General features: G+C 45.0%; 2 protein-coding genes across 2 annotated transcripts in view; both read left to right on the top strand.

Annotated features, from left to right (window-relative positions):
• Positions 1-2,669, top strand: part of LOC138953363 (uncharacterized) — an 8,405-nt gene extending 5,736 nt beyond the window's left edge. The window contains exon 3 of the mRNA XM_070325161.1: positions 2,644-2,669. Coding sequence (XP_070181262.1) covers positions 2,644-2,669 — 26 coding nt within the window. The remainder of the gene's footprint in view (positions 1-2,643) is intronic.
• Positions 2,670-3,419: 750 nt separating this feature from the next.
• The window catches only part of LOC138953364 (protein dispatched homolog 1-like), a 31,190-nt gene continuing 14,609 nt past the window's right edge, over positions 3,420-20,000 (top strand). The window contains exons 1-8 of the mRNA XM_070325162.1: positions 3,420-3,776; positions 6,735-6,959; positions 9,600-11,010; positions 11,536-11,760; positions 12,671-12,796; positions 13,112-13,243; positions 17,527-17,650; positions 19,805-19,932. Coding sequence (XP_070181263.1) covers positions 3,508-3,776; positions 6,735-6,959; positions 9,600-11,010; positions 11,536-11,760; positions 12,671-12,796; positions 13,112-13,243; positions 17,527-17,650; positions 19,805-19,932 — 2,640 coding nt within the window. The 5' untranslated portion in view covers positions 3,420-3,507. The remainder of the gene's footprint in view (positions 3,777-6,734; positions 6,960-9,599; positions 11,011-11,535; positions 11,761-12,670; positions 12,797-13,111; positions 13,244-17,526; positions 17,651-19,804; positions 19,933-20,000) is intronic.

Raw genomic sequence — 20,000 nt, forward strand, 5'->3', positions numbered from 1 at the left:
TGACCGCTACCCGGCTTCTTTCGCGGCAAGCAGACCGTGACCGTGTTCCAGAATAAAAGGGAAATACAAGTGTACTTTTCTGGAACCGAGTTAAAAAGTACGGCGTTCGTTTAGGGAAGCATGAACAGTAGCGGGTGCATTGCCGATATAGCTTGGCTTCCTGAAACGAAAGTGATAGCGCAGTAAGCTGTAACTGGAGCTACTTTTACAATTGTAAAATGAGACACATTTATTTGAAAAAAGACAGTTTAATCACAAAACCATCTGCACAGACTGAGAATAAGACATTCCGCTCTGTATCCAAACATAAGGCAAACCAGCACAGGCAGTTATCACTGTTGTGCATGTCAAACTGTACGCTAAGCAGAATGCTGCAGAGACCCGCTCTCCCTCGGTGCCTGTGAATCATGGACGTGTCGTCGCTGGAGAAAATGTCGCGAGTGAAGTATTTCAACGATTCTGTGCAGTATGAACTATTCTCAGACTGTCCAGACGCCCCCGAGGAGGACGATAGGCCGGGTAGCAGAGAGACGACAGATGAGAGACAGACAGCAAGTGAGAGACAGACGACAGATGAGAGACTGGCAACAAGCGAGAGACAGACAGCAAGCGAGAGACAGACAGCAAGTGAGAGACAGACGACAGATGAGAGACTGGCAACAAGCGAGAGACAGACAGCAAGCGAGAGACAGACAGCAAGTGAGAGACAGACAAGCGAGAGACAGACAACAAGTGAGAGACAGACAACAAGTGAGAGACAGACAGACAAGCGAGAGACAGACAGCAAGTGAGAGACAGACGACAGATGAGAGACTGGCAACAAGCGAGAAACAGACAACTGATAAGAAACAGACAACAAGTGAGATTCAGACAACTGACAGTAGACAAACAAGTGCAGAATATGGGGAACCGCTGTGGTTGTGCAAGTTAGTGACAGGCCGGCCTCGTCTGTGTTTCGGTGAGTGACGATGTCTCTGTTGGTGTGAGCAATGTTTTATTCATTTGCATGATCATCCAGGTAGCCCTCGTAAAGGTTTTAAAGTAACCAGCAGCAAACTAACGACTGTCTTTTTTGCTCTTCATTGGGATATATATGCTCTTCATTTTCATAAGTTGGGCCAACCACGCCAAATCTCTGCCTGTTTCTATTTCTTTAAAGTTTTCCCCCATCATGACTTTTTCTGCGATGGTGTGTTCTTGTTTCTATTTCTTTTAAGCTTGTTTCCAATCGTGATTTTTTTCTGTGATCGTGTGTTACTGATTCTATTTCTTTGAGACTTTTTTTTTAATCATTTATAGATATATATATATATATACTTTCCCTATAGTGAATAGACGTTTTCCGGAAATAACTCGTTTTCGCAGAGTAGCATGGAGGTACGCGTCAACACGTTGCTAAGCGACAGACTTGCGGCAGTGATCGCTGGCCCGCAGTGTTCGCTGACAACGTGTTTTGCCTGAGGTCACGGTGGTTCGGCTTGAGGCTAAGCGATCACTGCAAGCAATCGGCAGCGAATCGTGGCTCCGATGTGCATATTTTCCAAAGAAAATGGTATAATATCGAGCGCACACTGCCTAAAATACACATCACAGCTAACTGTTCGTCGCAATGGCAGGAGTAAGCCGGCCAGCAGCTACTTTGTCGCTTGCCCACGTGTTGTCGCCTGCCGTGATGTCGGGGGCGCTTAACTCTGCCAGACCGCTTGAAAATCCTGACAGAGTTATTTCCGAACATCAAAGGCTCATTTTTAGACCACGCTTTCACCAAAACCTGTGTCCTTTATGTAGCTTATAATCACTCAATCGATAACACATTCAGTGGTTTCAGAAATCTGATAGCCATCAGCTGTAATGATTTACACTGGCTGCTCACCTGCTTCCATTGATTCATAATGCCCACTCAGATAACTGTTAAACATTTTCTTTTTCTTTTTTTGTTGTTGCGCCAAAGCTACAACTTACTAGCTGTCACGTTTTAAAGTCAAATGAATGACCTAAAACGGTCAATTACTGCTAACTGACTAACCACACCACGATCCACTCTCGCAGTCACACACAAAAGTTAGAAACAACAAACGTATAAGTTCTAGACGTCTGTTTATGTACACTAACTCTCCACCTCCCTCTTCTCGTGAAGCCAAAAGTGTTTTTACGACCAAGTCGTAAAATAACAATAAAGACAACTGACAAAAGCCAGTTAAAGTGTATGAAATAATAAGAACACGCTGAACCGTGTAAAGTTAGAAAACACTTAGCTGCCCTGTAAAAAGTCTGCCTGTACAGGCGTTAACACTCCACGTTGTCACAACTCAAAGTTCGTCATAAAGGGTTAGAAAGATGACAAGGTGGGGGGGCGTCTACGCATGGGTGCACTCAACTCTCGGCCACGTGTAGCCAGGGTCCATTCGATGAAACGCAGTGGAGCAGTGGAGCATACAGGTGAAAGTTGGAGCAACACCAGTAACAGCCGTAGCACATCAACCGTAGAACAAAGGACAGCAACAGTGTAGCCCGTCTTCAACAGCAAACAGGTAGCAGCCAGGTAGCAAACGTCCAGCAAACGTAACAAGAGCAATTGGTGCAGTGACCATGGCAACAATCCCCCTTTTACCACCTTTAAACATATCTAACTTCCCCCTTCAGCGAGCAAGTGGTACCTGCAAGGATAGACTTTTAATAACAACTGAAGACATTTTCTCCGCCTCTCCATATCTGCAAAAACCATATACAGATTACAATTTAGCGTTATAATGAGCAAGTTATACGTTATCACGGAGAAACAAAACACAGTTTACATTTCACAAACATTGACCGGTCACCAACGTAAAGTAACGTCTAAATACCTCAATAGCTCGTGGAACGCAGCTCTCCCAAGCAAACCGCTTGAATATTTGGCTCCCGCTCGTCAGCGAAAATATGTAGCCAAATTCCTCTGTCCTAAGCCTTCTGTGTATGGAACTAACATCAGAAGACCGTTGGTAGACCTAAACCAGTCTTTCAACGCGTTGGAATTCTCCAAATCTTAGTCAACAGAGCAATACCCCAGACCTGTCGTCTGCCCAGCTTGTAGAAAAGAAAAAAAGACCATGTGATCTCCCTGATCAATCGGCAGTCGCTTCCCCAAACCAAGCGATCTTCCTGACCAATCACTGGTCGCCTACCAAACACACCTAGAGCATGCTTGGAACACGTGTTCTAAACGGTGAGCGAAATCACCCGATTCCCGCACGGTTTCCACGTGAATTTCGTGATGGTTTAGCAGAACCTTTCCGCAATGCTGCTGCCAGCAACTAGTGTCACGATTTCAGTGACACGTTTGAGAAAGAAACTCTTTGTTGGACGCCTTTCTGAAATTGCAATGTAATGCGCCTGTGATTTATCTAATGACGTCATTGTTGTCTGTTATAGGTGTGACACTGTGTGTTTGTTGGTATCAGTGCGTCTCATGACGTCATTGTTGTCTGTTATAGGTGTGACACTGTGTGTTTGTTGGTATCAGTGCGTCTCATGACGTCATTGTTGTCTGTTACAGGTGTGACGCTGGGTTTTCACGTGCTGTGCGTGTTGGTGTCTGTGTGTCTGATGACGTCATTATTGTCTGTTACAGGTGTGACGCTGGGTTTTCACGTGCTGTGCGTGTTGGTGTCCGTGTGTCTGATGACGTCAGGTTACGACCTGTTCCCCGTGGAGTTCGGCACGCTGCCCCTCAACCTGTTCCACCAGCCCTGGCTCAGGCGCGACCTCGCCTGGCAACACAGGTTCAAGTTTGACGGATAGTAAGTCACCGACAAGCTCACGTCGACACGTCTTGTATTCTTCTTCTTCTTCTGTTTTCATGGACTCAAACTCCAACGTATACTTATGTTTTTGCACGAGTGGGATTATACGTGTACGATCGTTTTTTCCCCCGCCATTTTGGCAGCCATACACCGCTTTCGGGGGATGCAATCTTGACATTTTTGTGTTTTTATAACCCACCGAACTCTGACATGGATTACATGATCTTTTCCGTGCGCATTCGGTCTTGTGCTTGCGTGTACACACGAAGGGGGATAAGGCACTAGCAGGAAAAATCCCCACCCTTCACTTTTCAGGATGGATCTCATTTCGAACCAGTGGTGGGAAATTAATACTTTTCAGCAGAAGTTATTGCTACAGATTGAAATACGAACCTTACGCAAACGCCACGATTTAAAAATCCTTTGGGAAAAAGCATAGTTCTTACTTTTGTCATCTGGTGAATTATTTTGACGTTGGGGACAGCAGCAGATTTGAATGTTTCGGTGTTGTTTGTTGTTTTTGTGTTATTCGTGTATCGTTGCGTTAGGTCATGGTGCGTGTTTCATCTTTCAAGTAAGCGCATTTTGACATTTGCTGCTAATTGATCTCGAATTTTATTATATTTTTTTCTGTTGGCGTTTATAGCGACTGCTGACATTGTGTTGAGTGACGCGCTGGCTGTAGCACACCGTTTCCAAAACACCATCGTACCTATCTCCGCTCCTGTTTTTGTTTGCTTGTTAGTTCGTTTGTTCGTTTCATTGTTTGTTTCTTTCTTTGTGTCTGTTTTTTGTTTGTTTTGTGGGTTTTTTCTTTTTCTCTCTGCTCTTCCCCCTTGACTTCCCCTTGTCATGGTCTCTGCTTGGTTTGTGTTGCTTTCAGTGAAGTGTTGCATCCCGCTATATTAGCATTGTGTGCCCGACATCATGATTTCCATGTCAATGTTTCAAGTCTTTGCTTGGTTTGTGTTGCCCTTAGTGAAATGTTGCATGCTATATTAGCATTGTGTGCCCGACATCATGATTTCCATGTCAATGTTTCAAATCTCCGCTTGGTTTTTGTTGCTTTCAGTGAAGTGTTGCATGTTATTATTAGCATTGTGTGCCCGACATCATGATTTCCATGTCAATGTTTCAAGTCTCCGCTTGGTTTGTGTTGCTCTTAGTGAAGTGTTGCATGTTATATTAGCATTGTGTGTCCGACATCATGATTGCTATGTCAAAGTTTTTAGTCTAGGGCACGTGATATAACCGCTACCTTGAGTTCGTGTCCCTTTTCACATTTAGTCAAGTTAGTTTCAGGCCTACAGATTTTACTGAATGTTTTTATATTGCTTATCCCCGTATCGTCCGCCTAGTCAGATATATAATTGCTTATCCCCGTATCGTCCGCCTAGTCAGATTTAATATTGCTTATCCCCGTATCGTCCGCCTAGTCAGATATAATATTGCTTATCCCCGTATCGTCCGCCTAGTCAGATAATATAATATTGCTTATCCCCGTATCGTCCGCCTAGTCAGATATAAATATAGGTTACACACTCCGAGTTCTGATTATCTTGCATATTTTCCCGAGGGTCGATTTTAGGTATTACCGACCTTTGGATGACTGGCTATTGAAAACACAGTCTGAGACGAGAGAAGCCACAGAAACACTGGATGCATCGGGGAGAGAGAGAGAGAGAGAGAGAGAGAGAGAGAGAGAGAGAGAGAGAGAGAGAGAGAGAGAGAGAGAGAGAGAGAGAGAGAGAGAGAGAGAGAGAGAGAGAGAGAGAGCAATCAAAACACAACCCAGTCACCTGGTAGTTCGAAAACTCAGTCAGATATGATATTGCTTATCCCCGTATCATCCGCCTAGTCAGATATAATATTGCTTCTCCCCGTATCGTCCGCCTAGTCAGATATCATATTGCTTTTTAAGAGCACGTGTATAAGCTCTGCTTGGTGTGCTCCATTGTTAAATTGATTGTATGCGGCATTGTTATCTGTACCTTTCTGAATAAATTGTTTAAACCATATTACTTCACTCGACTTTTTACATTTAGTCAAGTTTTGACTAAATGTTTTAACATAGAGGGGGAATCGAGACGAGGGTTGTGGTGTATGTGTGTGTATGTGTGCATGTGTGTGTGTGTGTGTGTGTGTGTGTGTGTGTAGAGCGATTCAGACTAAACTGCTGGACCGATCTTTATGAAATTTAACATGAGAGTTCCTGGGAATGATATCCCCGGACGTTTTTTTCTTTTTTTCGATAAATGTCTTTGATGACGTCATATCCGGCTTTTTGTAAAAGTTGAGGCGGTACTGTCACACCCTCATTTTTCAATCAAATTGATTGAAATTTTGGCCAAGCAATCTTCGACGAAGGCCGGACTTCGGTATTGCATTTCAATTTGATGGCTTAAAAATTAATTGATGACTTTGGTCATTAAAAATCTGAAAATTGTAAAAATAAAACAAAATTATAAAACGATCCAAATTTACGTTTATCTTATTCTTCATCATTTTCTGATTCCAAAAACATATCAATATGTTATATTCGGATTAAAAACAAGCTCTGAAAATTAAAAATATAAAAATTATTATTAAAATAACATTTCCGAAATCGATTTAAAAACAATTTCATCTTTTTCCTTGTGGGTTCCTGATTCCAAAAACATATAGATGTGATATGTTTGGATTAAAAACACGGTCAGAAAGTTAAAAAGAAAAGCGTGCTATCCTTCTCAGCGCAACTACTACCCCGCTCTTCTTGTCAATTTCACTGCCTGTGCATCGAGCGGTGGACTGACGATGCTACGAGTATACGCTCTTGCTGTAAAAATGCAGTGAGTTCAGTTTCATTCTGTTAGTTCGACAGCTTGACTAAATGTTGTAATTTCGCCTTACGCGACTTGTTATTTTGTTATTGTTGTTTCATGTTGAAATTGAATACAATCTTATTTGAACCAACAGCATTGCCCATAGACTCTACGACAAGACGGCGTGGTGGCCGCGGTCCCACCTGTCCATCAAGAGTCTGCAGCTGCTGTACAACGCCGGGGAGGGCAACGTGTTAACCAGGCCGAGGTTCCAGGCCATGCAGCGTATCGAGGACAGGCTGGTGCACGTGCAGGGCTACTCAGACCTCTGTCAGATGACCCGGCGTCGCTCGTGCGTCCCGCCCCTGTCAATGCTCAGGTGGGTTGAACGTTATTATTATTATTATTATTATTATTATTATTGTGATCATTTTTATGCGCCTAATCTAGATATAGCCCTAGGCGCTTACATATTAATTTCTGCCGTTTGAAATGGAATTTTTTACAGACAGACAGACAAACAGACATTTTTTACACACAATATATAACGCATTCACATCGGCCAGTAAAGCTCAGTAGCCTATTAGGCGAGCATTCACCTTTCACGGCCTTTATTCCAAGTCAAACGGGTATTTGGTGGACATTTTTATCTATGCCTATACAATTTTGCCAGGAAAGACCCTTTTGTCAATCGTGGGATCTTTAACGTGCACACCCCAATGTAGTGTACACGAAGGGACCTCGGTTTTTCGTCTCATCCGAAAGACTAGCACTTGAACCCACCACCTAGGTTAGGAAAGGGGGGAGAAAATTGCGGCCTGACCCAGGGTCGAACACGCAACCTCTCGCTTCCGAGCGCAAGTGCGTTACCACTCGGCCACCCAGCACATAGTTAGTTCCCATTAAAGCCGAACATCCGTCTCCAGGGCAACAAGATTTGTTATGGTAGGCCACAGGGCTCGATTCAGCGTTGCTAGCGCAAAGCCGAACATCCGTCTCTATGGCAACAAGGTGTGTTGTGGTAGAAGGCCACAGAGCTAGATTTAGCGTTGCCAGCGCAAAGCCGAACATCCGTCTCTATGGCAACAAGGTGTGTTGTGGTAGAAGGCCACAGAGCTAGATTTAGCGTTGCCAGCGCAAAGCCGAACATCCGTCTCTATGGCAACAAGGTGTGTTGTGGTAGAAGGCCACAGAGCTAGATTTAGCGTTGCCAGCGCAAAGCCGAACATCCGTCTCTATGGCAACAAGGTGTGTTGTGGTAGAAGGCCACAGAGCTAGATTTAGCGTTGCCAGCGCAAAGCCGAACATCCGTCTCTATGGCAACAAGGTGTGTTGTGGTAGAAGGCCACAGAGCTAGATTTAGCGTTGCCAGCGCAAAGCCGAACATCCGTCTCTATGGCAACAAGGTGTGTTGTGGTAGAAGGCCACAGAGCCAGATTTAGCGTTGCCAGCGTAAAGCCGAACATCCGTCTCTAGGGCAACAAGGTGTGTTGTGGTAGAAGGCCACAGAGCTAGATTTAGCGTTGCCAGCGCAAAGCCGAACATCCGTCTCTAGGGCAACAAGGTGTGTTGTGGTAGAAGGCCACAGAGCTAGATTTAACGTTGCCAGCGTAAAGCCGAACATCCGTCTCTAGGGCAACAAGGTGTGTTGTGGTAGAAGGCCACAGAGCTAGATTTAGCGTTGCCAGCGCAAAGCCGAACATCCGTCTCTATGGCAACAAGGTGTGTTGTGGTAGAAGGCCACAGAGCTAGATTTAGCGTTGCCAGCGCAAAGCCGAACATCCGTCTCTAGGGCAACAAGGTGTGTTGTGGTAGAAGGCCACAGAGCTAGATTTAACGTTGCCAGCGTAAAGCCGAACATCCGTCTCTAGGGCAACAAGGTGTGTTGTGGTAGAAGGCCACAGAGCTAGATTTAGCGTTGCCAGCGTAAAGCCGAACATCCGTCTCTAGGGCAACAAGGTGTGTTGTGGTAGAAGGCCACAGAGCTAGATTTAACGTTGCCAGCGTAAAGCCGAATATCCGTCTCTAGGGCAACAAGGTGTGTTGTAGTAGAAGGCCACAGAGCTAGATTTAGCGTTGCCAGCGTAAAGCCGAACATCCGTCTCTAGGGCAACAAGGTGTGTTGTGGTAGAAGGCCACAGAGCTAGATTTAGCGTTGCCAGCAACATCGGATGTAGTCGAGACACACACAAATAGAACTACATCTGTCACGCCCAAATGTCAGCCGATGTTGACCGTCAACCAGTTATCTGCGGTATGTTACACCCTGATCGCCGTGTCAACAGCCCTCCCTCGCTCTCAGTGCTAATTTAATTTGGCTTATCTTGACTTTTTCAGTGTTTTAGGCCCGCGAAGGCCTGTTCACCGTTCCTCAGCTGGTAAAAAATATACAAAAAAGGTGGCAATGCGTGTTATAAGTGTAACATGTTTTTCGTTTACCAGTAATTTCCGGTATTTGACAGCCTGGTTGACGGGTACAGCCACTGCAGACAGCAGACCGTCATGGGGCGCGCGTTTAGCCGTTATCAGTGCTCGGGTTGGTTTAAATGTGTACGATACCATCTCATGCACAGCCTAGTGGTGGACCTTACGTGTCAATGTCTACTGGTGATGGTCTTGTCCAATGTAAAAACCTAGATCATTCGGTCATGGTTTACATGATTGTTAATTCGGGAAAGCGTGTACCCTTTAACATTTTCTGTCGTTTTTTCAAGTAGGGCAACCCTCACGTTGAACAGAGCAACTTCAGACCGCACACTCTGCTGTTGCTCATCGGTGTTGGTCCCGGGCCTCGGCCTTCGGTCACTTACGCATACTTTTTGATCTGACGCATTGTTCTGACCTAAAGGTCAGCCGAATGTCCGATAGTTTTGACACATGTCATGTCTTTTGACAGCACAGTTGTTTGCGGTCAGGGCATTTCGATCGATAAACATTTTGAACCCAGGTCAAATAAACCTATTGTATCCTTTGTTTGTCAACACTACTGGCTCATATACGCATCTTTGCATTTGTTCAGGTTCTTTGATGGTACCTACTCCGCCGTGGACCCAGTCTTTGACGACCCGAACTTCGACAACATTGACCGCGTCATCTACGCCGCCTACACCAACAACGCGACCAAGGGGCAGTTCACCAACTTCTTGGGGAAGTCCCACACCATCACCCCCACCCGCGTGCACGTCACCCTCACCCGTACCATCATCCCCTTCGCTGGGTCCAGCTGGTCTCAAATCGTGGCAGACACGGATTTCATGCTGGACAAGTTTCAACCTTTGCTGGACGATTTCTTGGAGAGCGAGGACTTTGAGTTCCTGTACTACAGCGAGACGATGATGATCGCGGCCGGCAAGAAACAGGGCTTCCAGGACATGAAGCTCGCCATCGGCAGCATTCTCTTCATCTTCGCCTTCATCCTCTTCCACACGCGCTCGCTGTGGGTCACGTGTCTGGGGGTGTTCAGCATCGTGTGCAGCTTCGCGGAGACCAACCTCATCTACCGCGTGGTGATCGGCTTCCGCTACTTCGGCTTCTTCCACGTGCTGGCCATGTTCATCATCCTGGGCATCGGAGCGGACGACCTGTTCGTCTTCTGGGACGCCTGGCAGGCCAGTCAGCTCCGCCCCTTCCCCTCCCTCGCTCACCGATTGGACGACGCCTACCGGAAGTCGGCCATCTCCATGCTGGTGACGTCACTGACCACCACGCTGGCGTTCTCTGCCAGCGCTCTGTCGCCGCTCCTTGCCACCATGTCGTTCGGCGTCTTCTCCGCCATCTTGGTTGCCATTGACTACATCTCTGTCATCATCTTCTTTCCCACCATCGTCATCATGCATCATCTGTGCTTCGAGAACAACAGGTGTCTGCGGTGCTGTTTGCCGTGCTGCGGATGTAACCAGAACACAAACTGCAAAGCGAGTGTGACGCCAAACGATCAGTTCACGGATGGCGAAGACGAGGACAGGAACACAGTGACCGATGCAACAACAACAGCTGGTCACGCCGCAGCCTCTCGCCACTCCGTATCTAGCTGTCAGAATAACACTTCTGTCTGGACTTTCCATATGAATAACCCGACATCGTCAGATACCACCAACACAAAATATTCATCCGATACAGACAGAGGTGGTGCAGATTCACTAACCAAAGCCGACGACACGAACTTTCCCATCAGCTTCATCGACACCCAGTCCAGGAAAGGCTCCACGGTGTCAGAGCCCAGGGAGTTGCCAGGCACCACTGTAGGGGCAGCGAAGGGAGGGGAGGATGTGGCCCGGCAGGAACACCGCAGGCTGGTGGTGTTTTTCAGCGACTACTACCTGAGGCTCGTGACGCACCGCGTGTGGCGCTGGGTGCTGCTGGCAGTCTTGATGGCTGTCGTCGTCGTCTTCGCCGTGTCCGCCGCCAGGTTAACACCTGATGACCAGCAGGTAAGTAATGGGACCTTTGCGTGTAGGTAGCACGTGCGTGTACACCTTGTACATTGGATGTTTAGGACGCCACTCGCTTTGACTTTGAGTTCCATTTTTGGTTAAGTTTTTTGTACACGAACTGAGTGTCACGGGTGTGACAGTGTTACGCAGTAGTCAGCCTTTCATAGCAGCAGCTCTGCACTGACAAATCGAATTGTCCGCCCGCCTTGAGCGTGAGTAGGTCTATGTTTCGTATGTATCAGAAGACAACCCCCCCCCCCCCACCCCCACCCTAACCCCCCCCCCTCCAACCCCCTGTTAGAAGTGTTTTTAAGGAAAGCTCCCTGTACAGGAACAAGTGACTTTGTCAGTTGCAGTTTATGGACATTGAGGACCGATGCGTCCTATGTTGATCACAATGTAATCCGCCAAGATTTGACCATTACCGGGGTTGTGTTGCACTCAACGTGTTTAACCCTCACCTGTATGTATGTATGTGTGTGTGTGTGTGTGTGTGTGTGTGTGTGTGTGTGTGTGTTACAGGTGGGCTTGTTCAAGGAGTCGCACCACTGGTCACGCGCCTACAGACTGACCAGTAGTGGCTTCGTGCCCAACGAACAGGAGTCGTCCATCCAGCTGTGGCTGGTGTGGGGGATCAGGGAGCGCGACATGTCGGCCTGCCACTTCTCCGACTACACGTGCACCGGACGCCAACAGTACGACGACACCTTTGACCCCAGTACACTCGCTGCCCAGCGCAGCTTCGTGGTGCGTTGACCACTTGTGTCTTTCCTTGACCTCAGGCTAGCGATATGTGTGGCTAGCTGACAAACATGTCAGATGGTGTTAAATGTGATAGTAGTATGTGATTGTTTGTTCGTTCATGGGCTGAAACTCCCACGGCTTTTACGTGTATGACCGTTTTTACCCCGCTATTTAGGCAGCATTACGCCGCTTTCGGAGGAAGCATGCTGGGTATTTTCGTGTTTCTATAACCCACCGAACTCTGACATGGATTACAGGATCTTTTTCGTGCGCACTTGGTCTTGTGCTTGCGTGTACACACGGGGGTGTTCGGACACCGAGGAGAGTCTGCACACAAAGTTGACTCTGAGAAATAAATCTCTCGCCGAACGTGGGGACGAACTCACGCTGACAGCGGCCAACTGGATACAAATCCAGCGCGCTACCGACTGAGCTACATTCCCGCCCTGTAGTATGTGATAGACGATGTTCGGAAATATAACTGGGCTACATCCCCGCCCTGTAGTATGTGATAGACGATGTTCGGTAATATAACTGGGCTACATCCCCGCCCTGCAGTATGTGATAGACGATGTTCGGTAATATAACTGGGCTACATCCCCGCCCTGTAGTATGTGATAGACGATGTTCGGAAATATAAATGTGGCGGGTTTGTATAGGTTGTGAAAGAGTGAATTGTCTTGCTTTTAGTGAGTCAAACCTTCCCACGTGACATTATAGGCCAATCACTAGCGAGGGGTGTGTCTGTGACACGTGGACACGGAGCACGCTTGTCTCACTACAAGCAAGACATGCAGTAGCGCGGACCTACGAGGCAGTTGAGCCGGGTCGCCCTCAACACTGTTGGCTGGGTCCTGCACGCCTGGTACATTCTCATCTTGTTTGATGTGTTTCCGACGTGTTGTGTGTTCAGGAGCTGTGCGACACGCTGTCCAACCTGACTGACCGGCAGGTGGAGGACCTCAACATCAGACGCGACTTTCACTCCGGCCAGCCCAAGATCTCCTGCTTCACCCCCAACCTGCACGCCTTTCTCAGGGTAAGGGCGGGGTGCAAGGCCCCATTCCCAAATCCGGAATTCCTAGTTTTCAACGACGACGACGAACACAGTTTCCGGAGAAGTGTGTGTGTGTGTGTGTGTGTGTGTGTGTGTGTGTGTGTGTGTGTGTGTGTGTGTGTGTGTGTGTGCGTGTGTGTGTGTGTGTGTGTGTGTGTTTTGTTTATCTGTGTGCCTGTGTATCTAGGTGTTTGCGCGAGTCTGTATGTCGCTGACTGTATGTGTGTAGTAATAGTGTTGCAAGCACTTGACCATATCTGCCTTTTCTGACCATATCTCCTCCTGCCCGCTCGCCAGGAGGACTCGGTGTTAACAGGCCTGGACACCGACATGCCGTGGGACGGGGCCAAGGTCTCTCATCTCATGACGTCACTGGAGTCCAACTACGACACCTCGATTATCAATTCGTCATACCATCATTACCTTGACGTACGTATTACGTCACTTTCACGATCCCACGTGCAACTCTCATACTCTAAAGCGTTCAATTAGTTGTGCGACTCTCATACTCTAAAGCGTTCAAGTTGTTGTGCGACTCACATACTCTAAAGCGTTCAATTAGTTGTGCGACTCTCATACTCTAAAGCGTTCAAGTTGTTGTGCGACTCACATACTCTAAAGCGTTCAATTAGTTGTGTGACTCTCATACTCTAAAGCGTTCAATTAGTTGTGCGACTCTCAAACTCTAAAGCGTTCAATTAGTTGTGCGACTCTCATACTCTAAAGCGTTCAATTAGTTGTGTGACTCTCATACTCTAAAGCGTTCAATTAGTTGTGCGACTCTCATACTCTAAAGCGTTCAATTAGTTGTGCGACTCTCATACTCTAAAGCGTTCAATTAGTTGTGTGACTCTCATACTCTAAAGCGTTCAATTAGTTGTGCGACTCTCATACTCTAAAGCGTTCAATTAGTTGTGTGACTCTCATACTCTAAAGCGTTCAATTAGTTGTGTGACTCTCATACTATAAAGCGTTCAATTAGTTGTGCGACTCACATACTCTAAAGCGTTCAATTAGTTGTGTGACTCTCATACTCTAAAGCGTTCAATTAGTTGTGTGACTCTCATACTCTAAAGCGTTCAATTAGTTGTGTGACTCTCATACTCTAAAGCGTTCAATTAGTTGTGCGACTCTCATACTCTAAAGCGTTCAATTAGTTGTGCGACTCTCATACTCTAAAGCGTTCAATTAGTTGTGTGACTCTCATACTCTAAAGCGTTCAATTAGTTGTGTGACTCTCATACTCTAAAGCGTTCAATTAGTTGTGTGACTCTCATACTCTAAAGCGTTCAATTAGTTGTGTGACTCTCATACTCTAAAGCGTTCAATTAGTTGTGTGACTCTCATACTCTAAAGCGTTCAATTAGTTGTGTGACTCTCATACTCTAAAGCGTTCAATTAGTTGTGTGAAGACGACTTCGCAAAGCTTGCTGAGGGCAGCTTTAGCTCTGAGTTTTTGGTGAAAACAAGTCTTCGCGAAGTTGACATCGGGCTCTAAGGAGAGCCTGCATTTGAACGGTAACACATTCACACGTGATACATCTCACATCTTATTTGTACATGGCACTACTGACTAGGTTGCCATTTCTAGCACGCCCAAGATCGCGTCGAGCAGGGAATACGCACGGATAAGGTTCTAGTTCAAGTAGTGATAATAGAAAAATCGCTACACGGACTTGCTTTCTTTGAATAGGTAATCGAAGCACAACATGCATTCAGAATTAAGCAGACTTAAAATAACAGTAATTGTCAGTAAGTACTGGTGTCACGTGACTGATGTGAACCAGTTGATTGGCTAATGGCGATGCGCTAAAACTGTGAGCGCACTCTTGGAGTGCGCTAACTTTTCCACAGAGCGTATTCTTCCGCCCTTTGCCTAAGCGAGACTGTACTCTCATCCTCAGAATTAATTAATGATATGTAGCTTATATTCTCCACAATACCAAAATACCATAAATTTCCTGCTTCTCAATTAAAGCAGAAGTGGGGTTTTTTCTGACAGATTGCATGTGCCTGTGCCACAGTTGCCACTGATCTAAAAATAGAACCCGCTGTGTCTAATGTTTTTGTTTCGACTTGCGAAGAATCTTCTCATAATTATGCCGTAGCTTATTATCCACATTACCAAATGATGAGTTAGTATACAATTCCTAGCAGCTAACAGAAAACACAAGTGTTATTCCGATAACGACTGCATCAGTTCAGTAAATGAATGGTTTCCGAATTATTATTTCAAGACAAGAACAATCGGAATCGAAAACGTGTAGGGTTTAGAACGTCCGTACCATATATAAGATTTATTACCAGCCTGCCTCATGCGTGCAGACTCAGTGCAACGTGACGAGCAATTTTTGTTTTTGGAATGCCGCAGTGGTTCGATTGCCCTAGCCTAGCAGACGACATAAACCCCGCTCAGCAAACTAACATGTTGGACAAATGTGAACGAAAAAACAATGGCGATATAATACGTGTAGGGTTCAGAGCATTCTTACCGTTCATATTTAGTACCAGACTCCCCGATGAGTGAAGATACCACACGAGAAACATGCCACATTTGTTTTGAAAATGTGCTAACCGTCGACCTTGGGGGGTTAGCCAATTCAAGGGGAGTCACTCTGCACAGTCAATCTGTCGAAGCTCGACTTGAGGTTTCGAATCGCAAATAACTAAGAACACAGTCCTTTCTCCGAGTTCAAATGAGGTCTCTCTGAAAGATCATCACTGTTTAGCTTAACGCTACACTGGAATTTACCAACAGAAATTAAAACAAGAGTTTGCGTGTGATAAAAGCACGATAGATTTGAGACAGCCCACACAAAAGTAGATCTTCTACGACCTGACCACACAGTTATGCCTCTTCAAATGCGCGTAGCAAAATGTGCGTGTTGTATCTTCTTTTTTCTCTGGCGGTACCGACAATATCGTTATTGAAACAATCCCAGTCTCAATAACTTAAATAATAGCATTAGCCAACACGTTATTGTCCAATAAAATGAGTACATTTAATTGGAAAATCGTCTTCGTCACAACATCCAAACAACTTCCCTAAAAATAAAACTCCTTGTCTTTGCAACGCCAATGTGATAAAAAGTAACTAGATCTGTGTTGTTATTGGGTGTCTTCTTCTTCTGCGTTACATCCTGACAAAAGCTGCTGTTCATCGATGGGGGTCTCCAGAAAGTCGTAGAGCCTGTCCCTCACTGGTGTGTCAGGAGGCCAGATTCTGCTCTCAGACCCTGGTGGATTGAACCGTCCTGCAGGAAATGCTCCACTGTCATCACTGGTGTGTCAGCAGGCCAGATTCTGCTCTCAGACCCTGGTGGATTGAACCGTCCTGCAGGAAATGCTCCACTGTCATTATGTATCTTATGTGACTGTTGTTTTCCTCGGTAAATTAACAATTGTTGATGTAAAATAATTCTAGCTGTGAGAATAAACAATTTTCAAGATGTTTTTGATTGCGGTTTCAACCAGGCGTTCAGTTAGCTATACATATCGATTGAGAAAATGGCATTTCCTGTTTTGTCGTCCGCATGTTATACAGATGTTGTTAAAAATAAAACTGTGTATACGAATTAGGCATTTTACTTGCTGTCTGATGGCAAAAATCTTTAGCTTTCGTTTAAGGTATAATTTGCTCATATCCGTATGCAGTCAAGCGGTACATGACGGTTTTTTGTAACCTACCCCCTGCGTCATGGCTGCATTTTTGCAGAATATGGGTCATGTTACAAAAACGCTTCTCATTCTTAGGTGGTTGGGTTTAGCCATTTGTCGTTTACCGAACTGTGGCTGCAAATAAAACGAACTTTCCAAAAAACATAATATCTAATGTGACCACCAAAAGTAACCTTTCCACTATAGCCAGCCAGGTGACTAATAGGCACGCAGATGACTCTCCAATAGGGAATTGTGTGTGCAGGAGGCGACAGTGACCCGTGTGTGTGTGTTCAGATCTGTGTTATTGTGTGTTGTGATCTGCTTTATTGAGAGTTCAGATCTGTGTTATTGTGTGTTCTGATCTGTGTTATTGAGAGTTCAGATCTGTGTTATTGTGTGTTCTGATCTGTGTTATTGTGTGTTCTGATCTGTGTTATTGTGTGTTCAGATCTGTGTTATTGTGTGTTCAGATCTGTGTTATTGTGTGTTCTGATCTGTGTTATTGTGAGTTCTGATCTGTGTTATTGAGAGTTCAGATCTGTGTTATTGTGTGTTCTGATCTGTGTTATTGTGTGTTCAGATCTGTGTTATTGTGTGTTCTGATCTGCATTATTATGTGTTCTGATCTGCGTTATTGTGTGTTCTGATCTGTGTTATTGTGTGTTCTGATCTGTGTTATTGTGTGTTCTGATCTGTGTTATTGCGAGTTCAGATCTGTGTTATTGTGTGTTCAGATCTGTGTTATTGAGAGTTCAGATCTGTGTTATTGTGTGTTCGTGTTATTGTGTGTTCAGATCTGTGTTATTGTGTGTTCTGATCTGTGTTATTGTGTGTTCTGATCTGTGTTATTGAGAGTTCAGATCTGTGTTATTGTGTGTTCAGATCTGTGTTATTGTGTGTTCAGATCTGTGTTATTGTGTATTCGTGTTATTGTGTGTTCAGATCTGTGTTATTGTGTGTTCAGATCTGCGTTATTGTGTGTTCTGATCTGCGTTATTGAGAGTTCAGATCTGTGTTCTTGAGAGTTTAGATCTGTGTTATTGTGTGTTCAGATCCCTGTCAACTACTGGCTGTTGGACGGCTTCCGTCGGAAATGGACTGCAGACTACGCGATGTTCAGCGATCTACTTGTTGAAGAGAGAACAAAGTTTACCTCGCCCATCCCCTCCATGCCGTGTGAGTAGGGAAATGTTACCTCCCTGTGTACAAGTTGTATCGGTCGACCCCATTCTGATAAGCATCGCTCCACGGTTATTGCCAGTTTTCTCTCTGACCGGACGCGTACAGTCCTACGCGAATCTATCAAAACAAAAATACAGAGTTATCTCCCATATGTTTTTCGCGAGCACTGATCTAAATTTGAGATCAGTATTCGCGAGACGAAAATGATTGCAGATTGGCCGACTTCGACAGTGATCTCCGTTCTGTTCTTCACAGTTATGATAAAGACATCGTTCTAAGGTCAAAACAAGTCGAAATTTTGGGACTTCTTCCGGAAGGAGACCGTAATATATGTTTTCATCACTGTCAACTGGTTACAGAAAAAATCGTCTGCTCCAGTGAGCGCCAAAACCAAACGGTTGATTATCACGTGACACTTTTGCCATATTTAGAGTTGTTTGCACAGTAAATACAGCCGCGAAAAATAGCTCGCTTGAAACTGTCTTACATATCAATTCCTTTGTAATTTAAAAATTACAAAAAACCATGAAAAATCATTATCGACGATCGCGAATCTGCTTATATCAATAATACATTACAAAAAGCTCTAAATATGTAAAAAAAAAAAATAAATAAAAAAAAAATAAAAAAAATCGGTTTCCTTGCCAGACAAGGAAACTCAAGGCATCCTGTCAGGGAGAGAATGAGCCGAACTCATTTTGACCTGAGTTCAGGATGGGTCGACCCATCTTGCGCTGCTATCTTGGGTTAGGGTTGCCGTGAAGGGAAGTAATAGGCCAAGACTCTATTCAGTTTAAATATACTGAGTATTTCCCCCTGGTTTGGCATCCTGACTATTATAAGATGTTTGATGGGTTGTTGACAGACCAGCTTTTTTGTCGGTCCGAGGGGGAGCATATGAAACAAAAGTCGATATGCCCCCCGAGGACCGACAAAAAAGCTGGTCTGTCAACAAACCACCAAACATCGTTTTTGTCATCATTTTGGTAGTGAGAAAATAAGTGCACAATCAACCCAGGGAGCCATGCTTTGAAACACGGGTTCCGTGCTGATAACCACACGAGTCCCGGTTTGATAACCACTGGCAATCAAAGCTGGCGTGTGAAAGCAACTTTCTGTGTTTTTGAGTTCATTAAATGTTGGGATGAATATGTCAGGTTTGAGGATGCACAGTTTTGTAGGTTCATCTCGGTATTCCACCCCCTCGGCTTTCTGTTGTAAATATTAAGCTGAGGGATCGAATGTGGAAGCTACGTTTGGTCAAAGGTCACAGAAGATTTGTGTCGTGCAGTGAAGGACAGAATCGCGATCTTGTTTCCGACTCAGTGCCTCTTTGTTTTTCATTAGACCTGTCATTCTGCTTGCTCGGCTTTGTTAGATGTTTGCATATCTTGTTGCTATTTTCTTTGCTTTTATTATTGTTTCTTATTTGTGCTTCGTTTATCGATACAACGTCTTGTGCACGGGTCAAAATGTGTGTGTCAGGGGTCGTTTTATTGAACTTGACGTTCGTGTTTCTCCGAACGTCTGTGTATCGAAACACAGATACACGCACTCCATGACTCTGTAAGAAGACAAAACATATCGCTAGGTTTCATTTTATTTTGATGAATGTATGACCTTTCATGAAGTAGTTTTGTTTTTTGTTTACTTTTGCCAGTTTGCCAGTTCGTTTTTGGAACTTTGCAAAGCAGTGTCGTGTCGTTTGTTTAGGTCTGGGGAAACACCAATGAAAAGAGCCGAAGAATCCCCGAGCGTTTCTATTGGGTTTGCTTTTGATTATCCATGTATAACCTGCTTCCTGCAACTATGGTAACCGGGAATTTATTGCCTGGGGAACGTGAGATTTATTTCACATGTGCTTGTAAATGAAAACTCGTGAAAATGATGACAAAGTGTTTTATTGTTGAGGAGTATGAGTGTGACTCCGTGTGTATTCTGTTTGTTTTGTTGGTTTTTGTGCTTTTTAAAGTTAGTTTGGTGTCGTTTTCTAGAGCTGAATTTTGAGAGCGTTTTGACTTTAAAAAAAAAAGGAGTATGAGCAATAATCTGGAATCATTCCCCTCTCTGTGTAAGCTAATTTGTCTATCAGTGTCTGTCCGTATATGTATAAATAGCTATAAACGTTTTCTCTCCCCATTGATCTAGCTGTGAAGGTGGGCAACCGACTGAAGTGTATCGGGGTGCAGGTGAGCTTGAACCTACACTACGCCACGCTGTCCTACACGGAACACCTGCCTGTGCTCAAGAGATGGGAGAGCTTGATGCAACGACAGGTAAGTGTACTAGTCAGACTAAAAGTGTCATACCTGGAGCTCGCCTTTTTACTCATAATGCAGATGAC

Source organism: Littorina saxatilis, linkage group LG17 (assembly GCF_037325665.1).
Source record: "Littorina saxatilis isolate snail1 linkage group LG17, US_GU_Lsax_2.0, whole genome shotgun sequence".
Lineage (NCBI taxonomy): Eukaryota > Metazoa > Mollusca > Gastropoda > Littorinimorpha > Littorinidae > Littorina > Littorina saxatilis.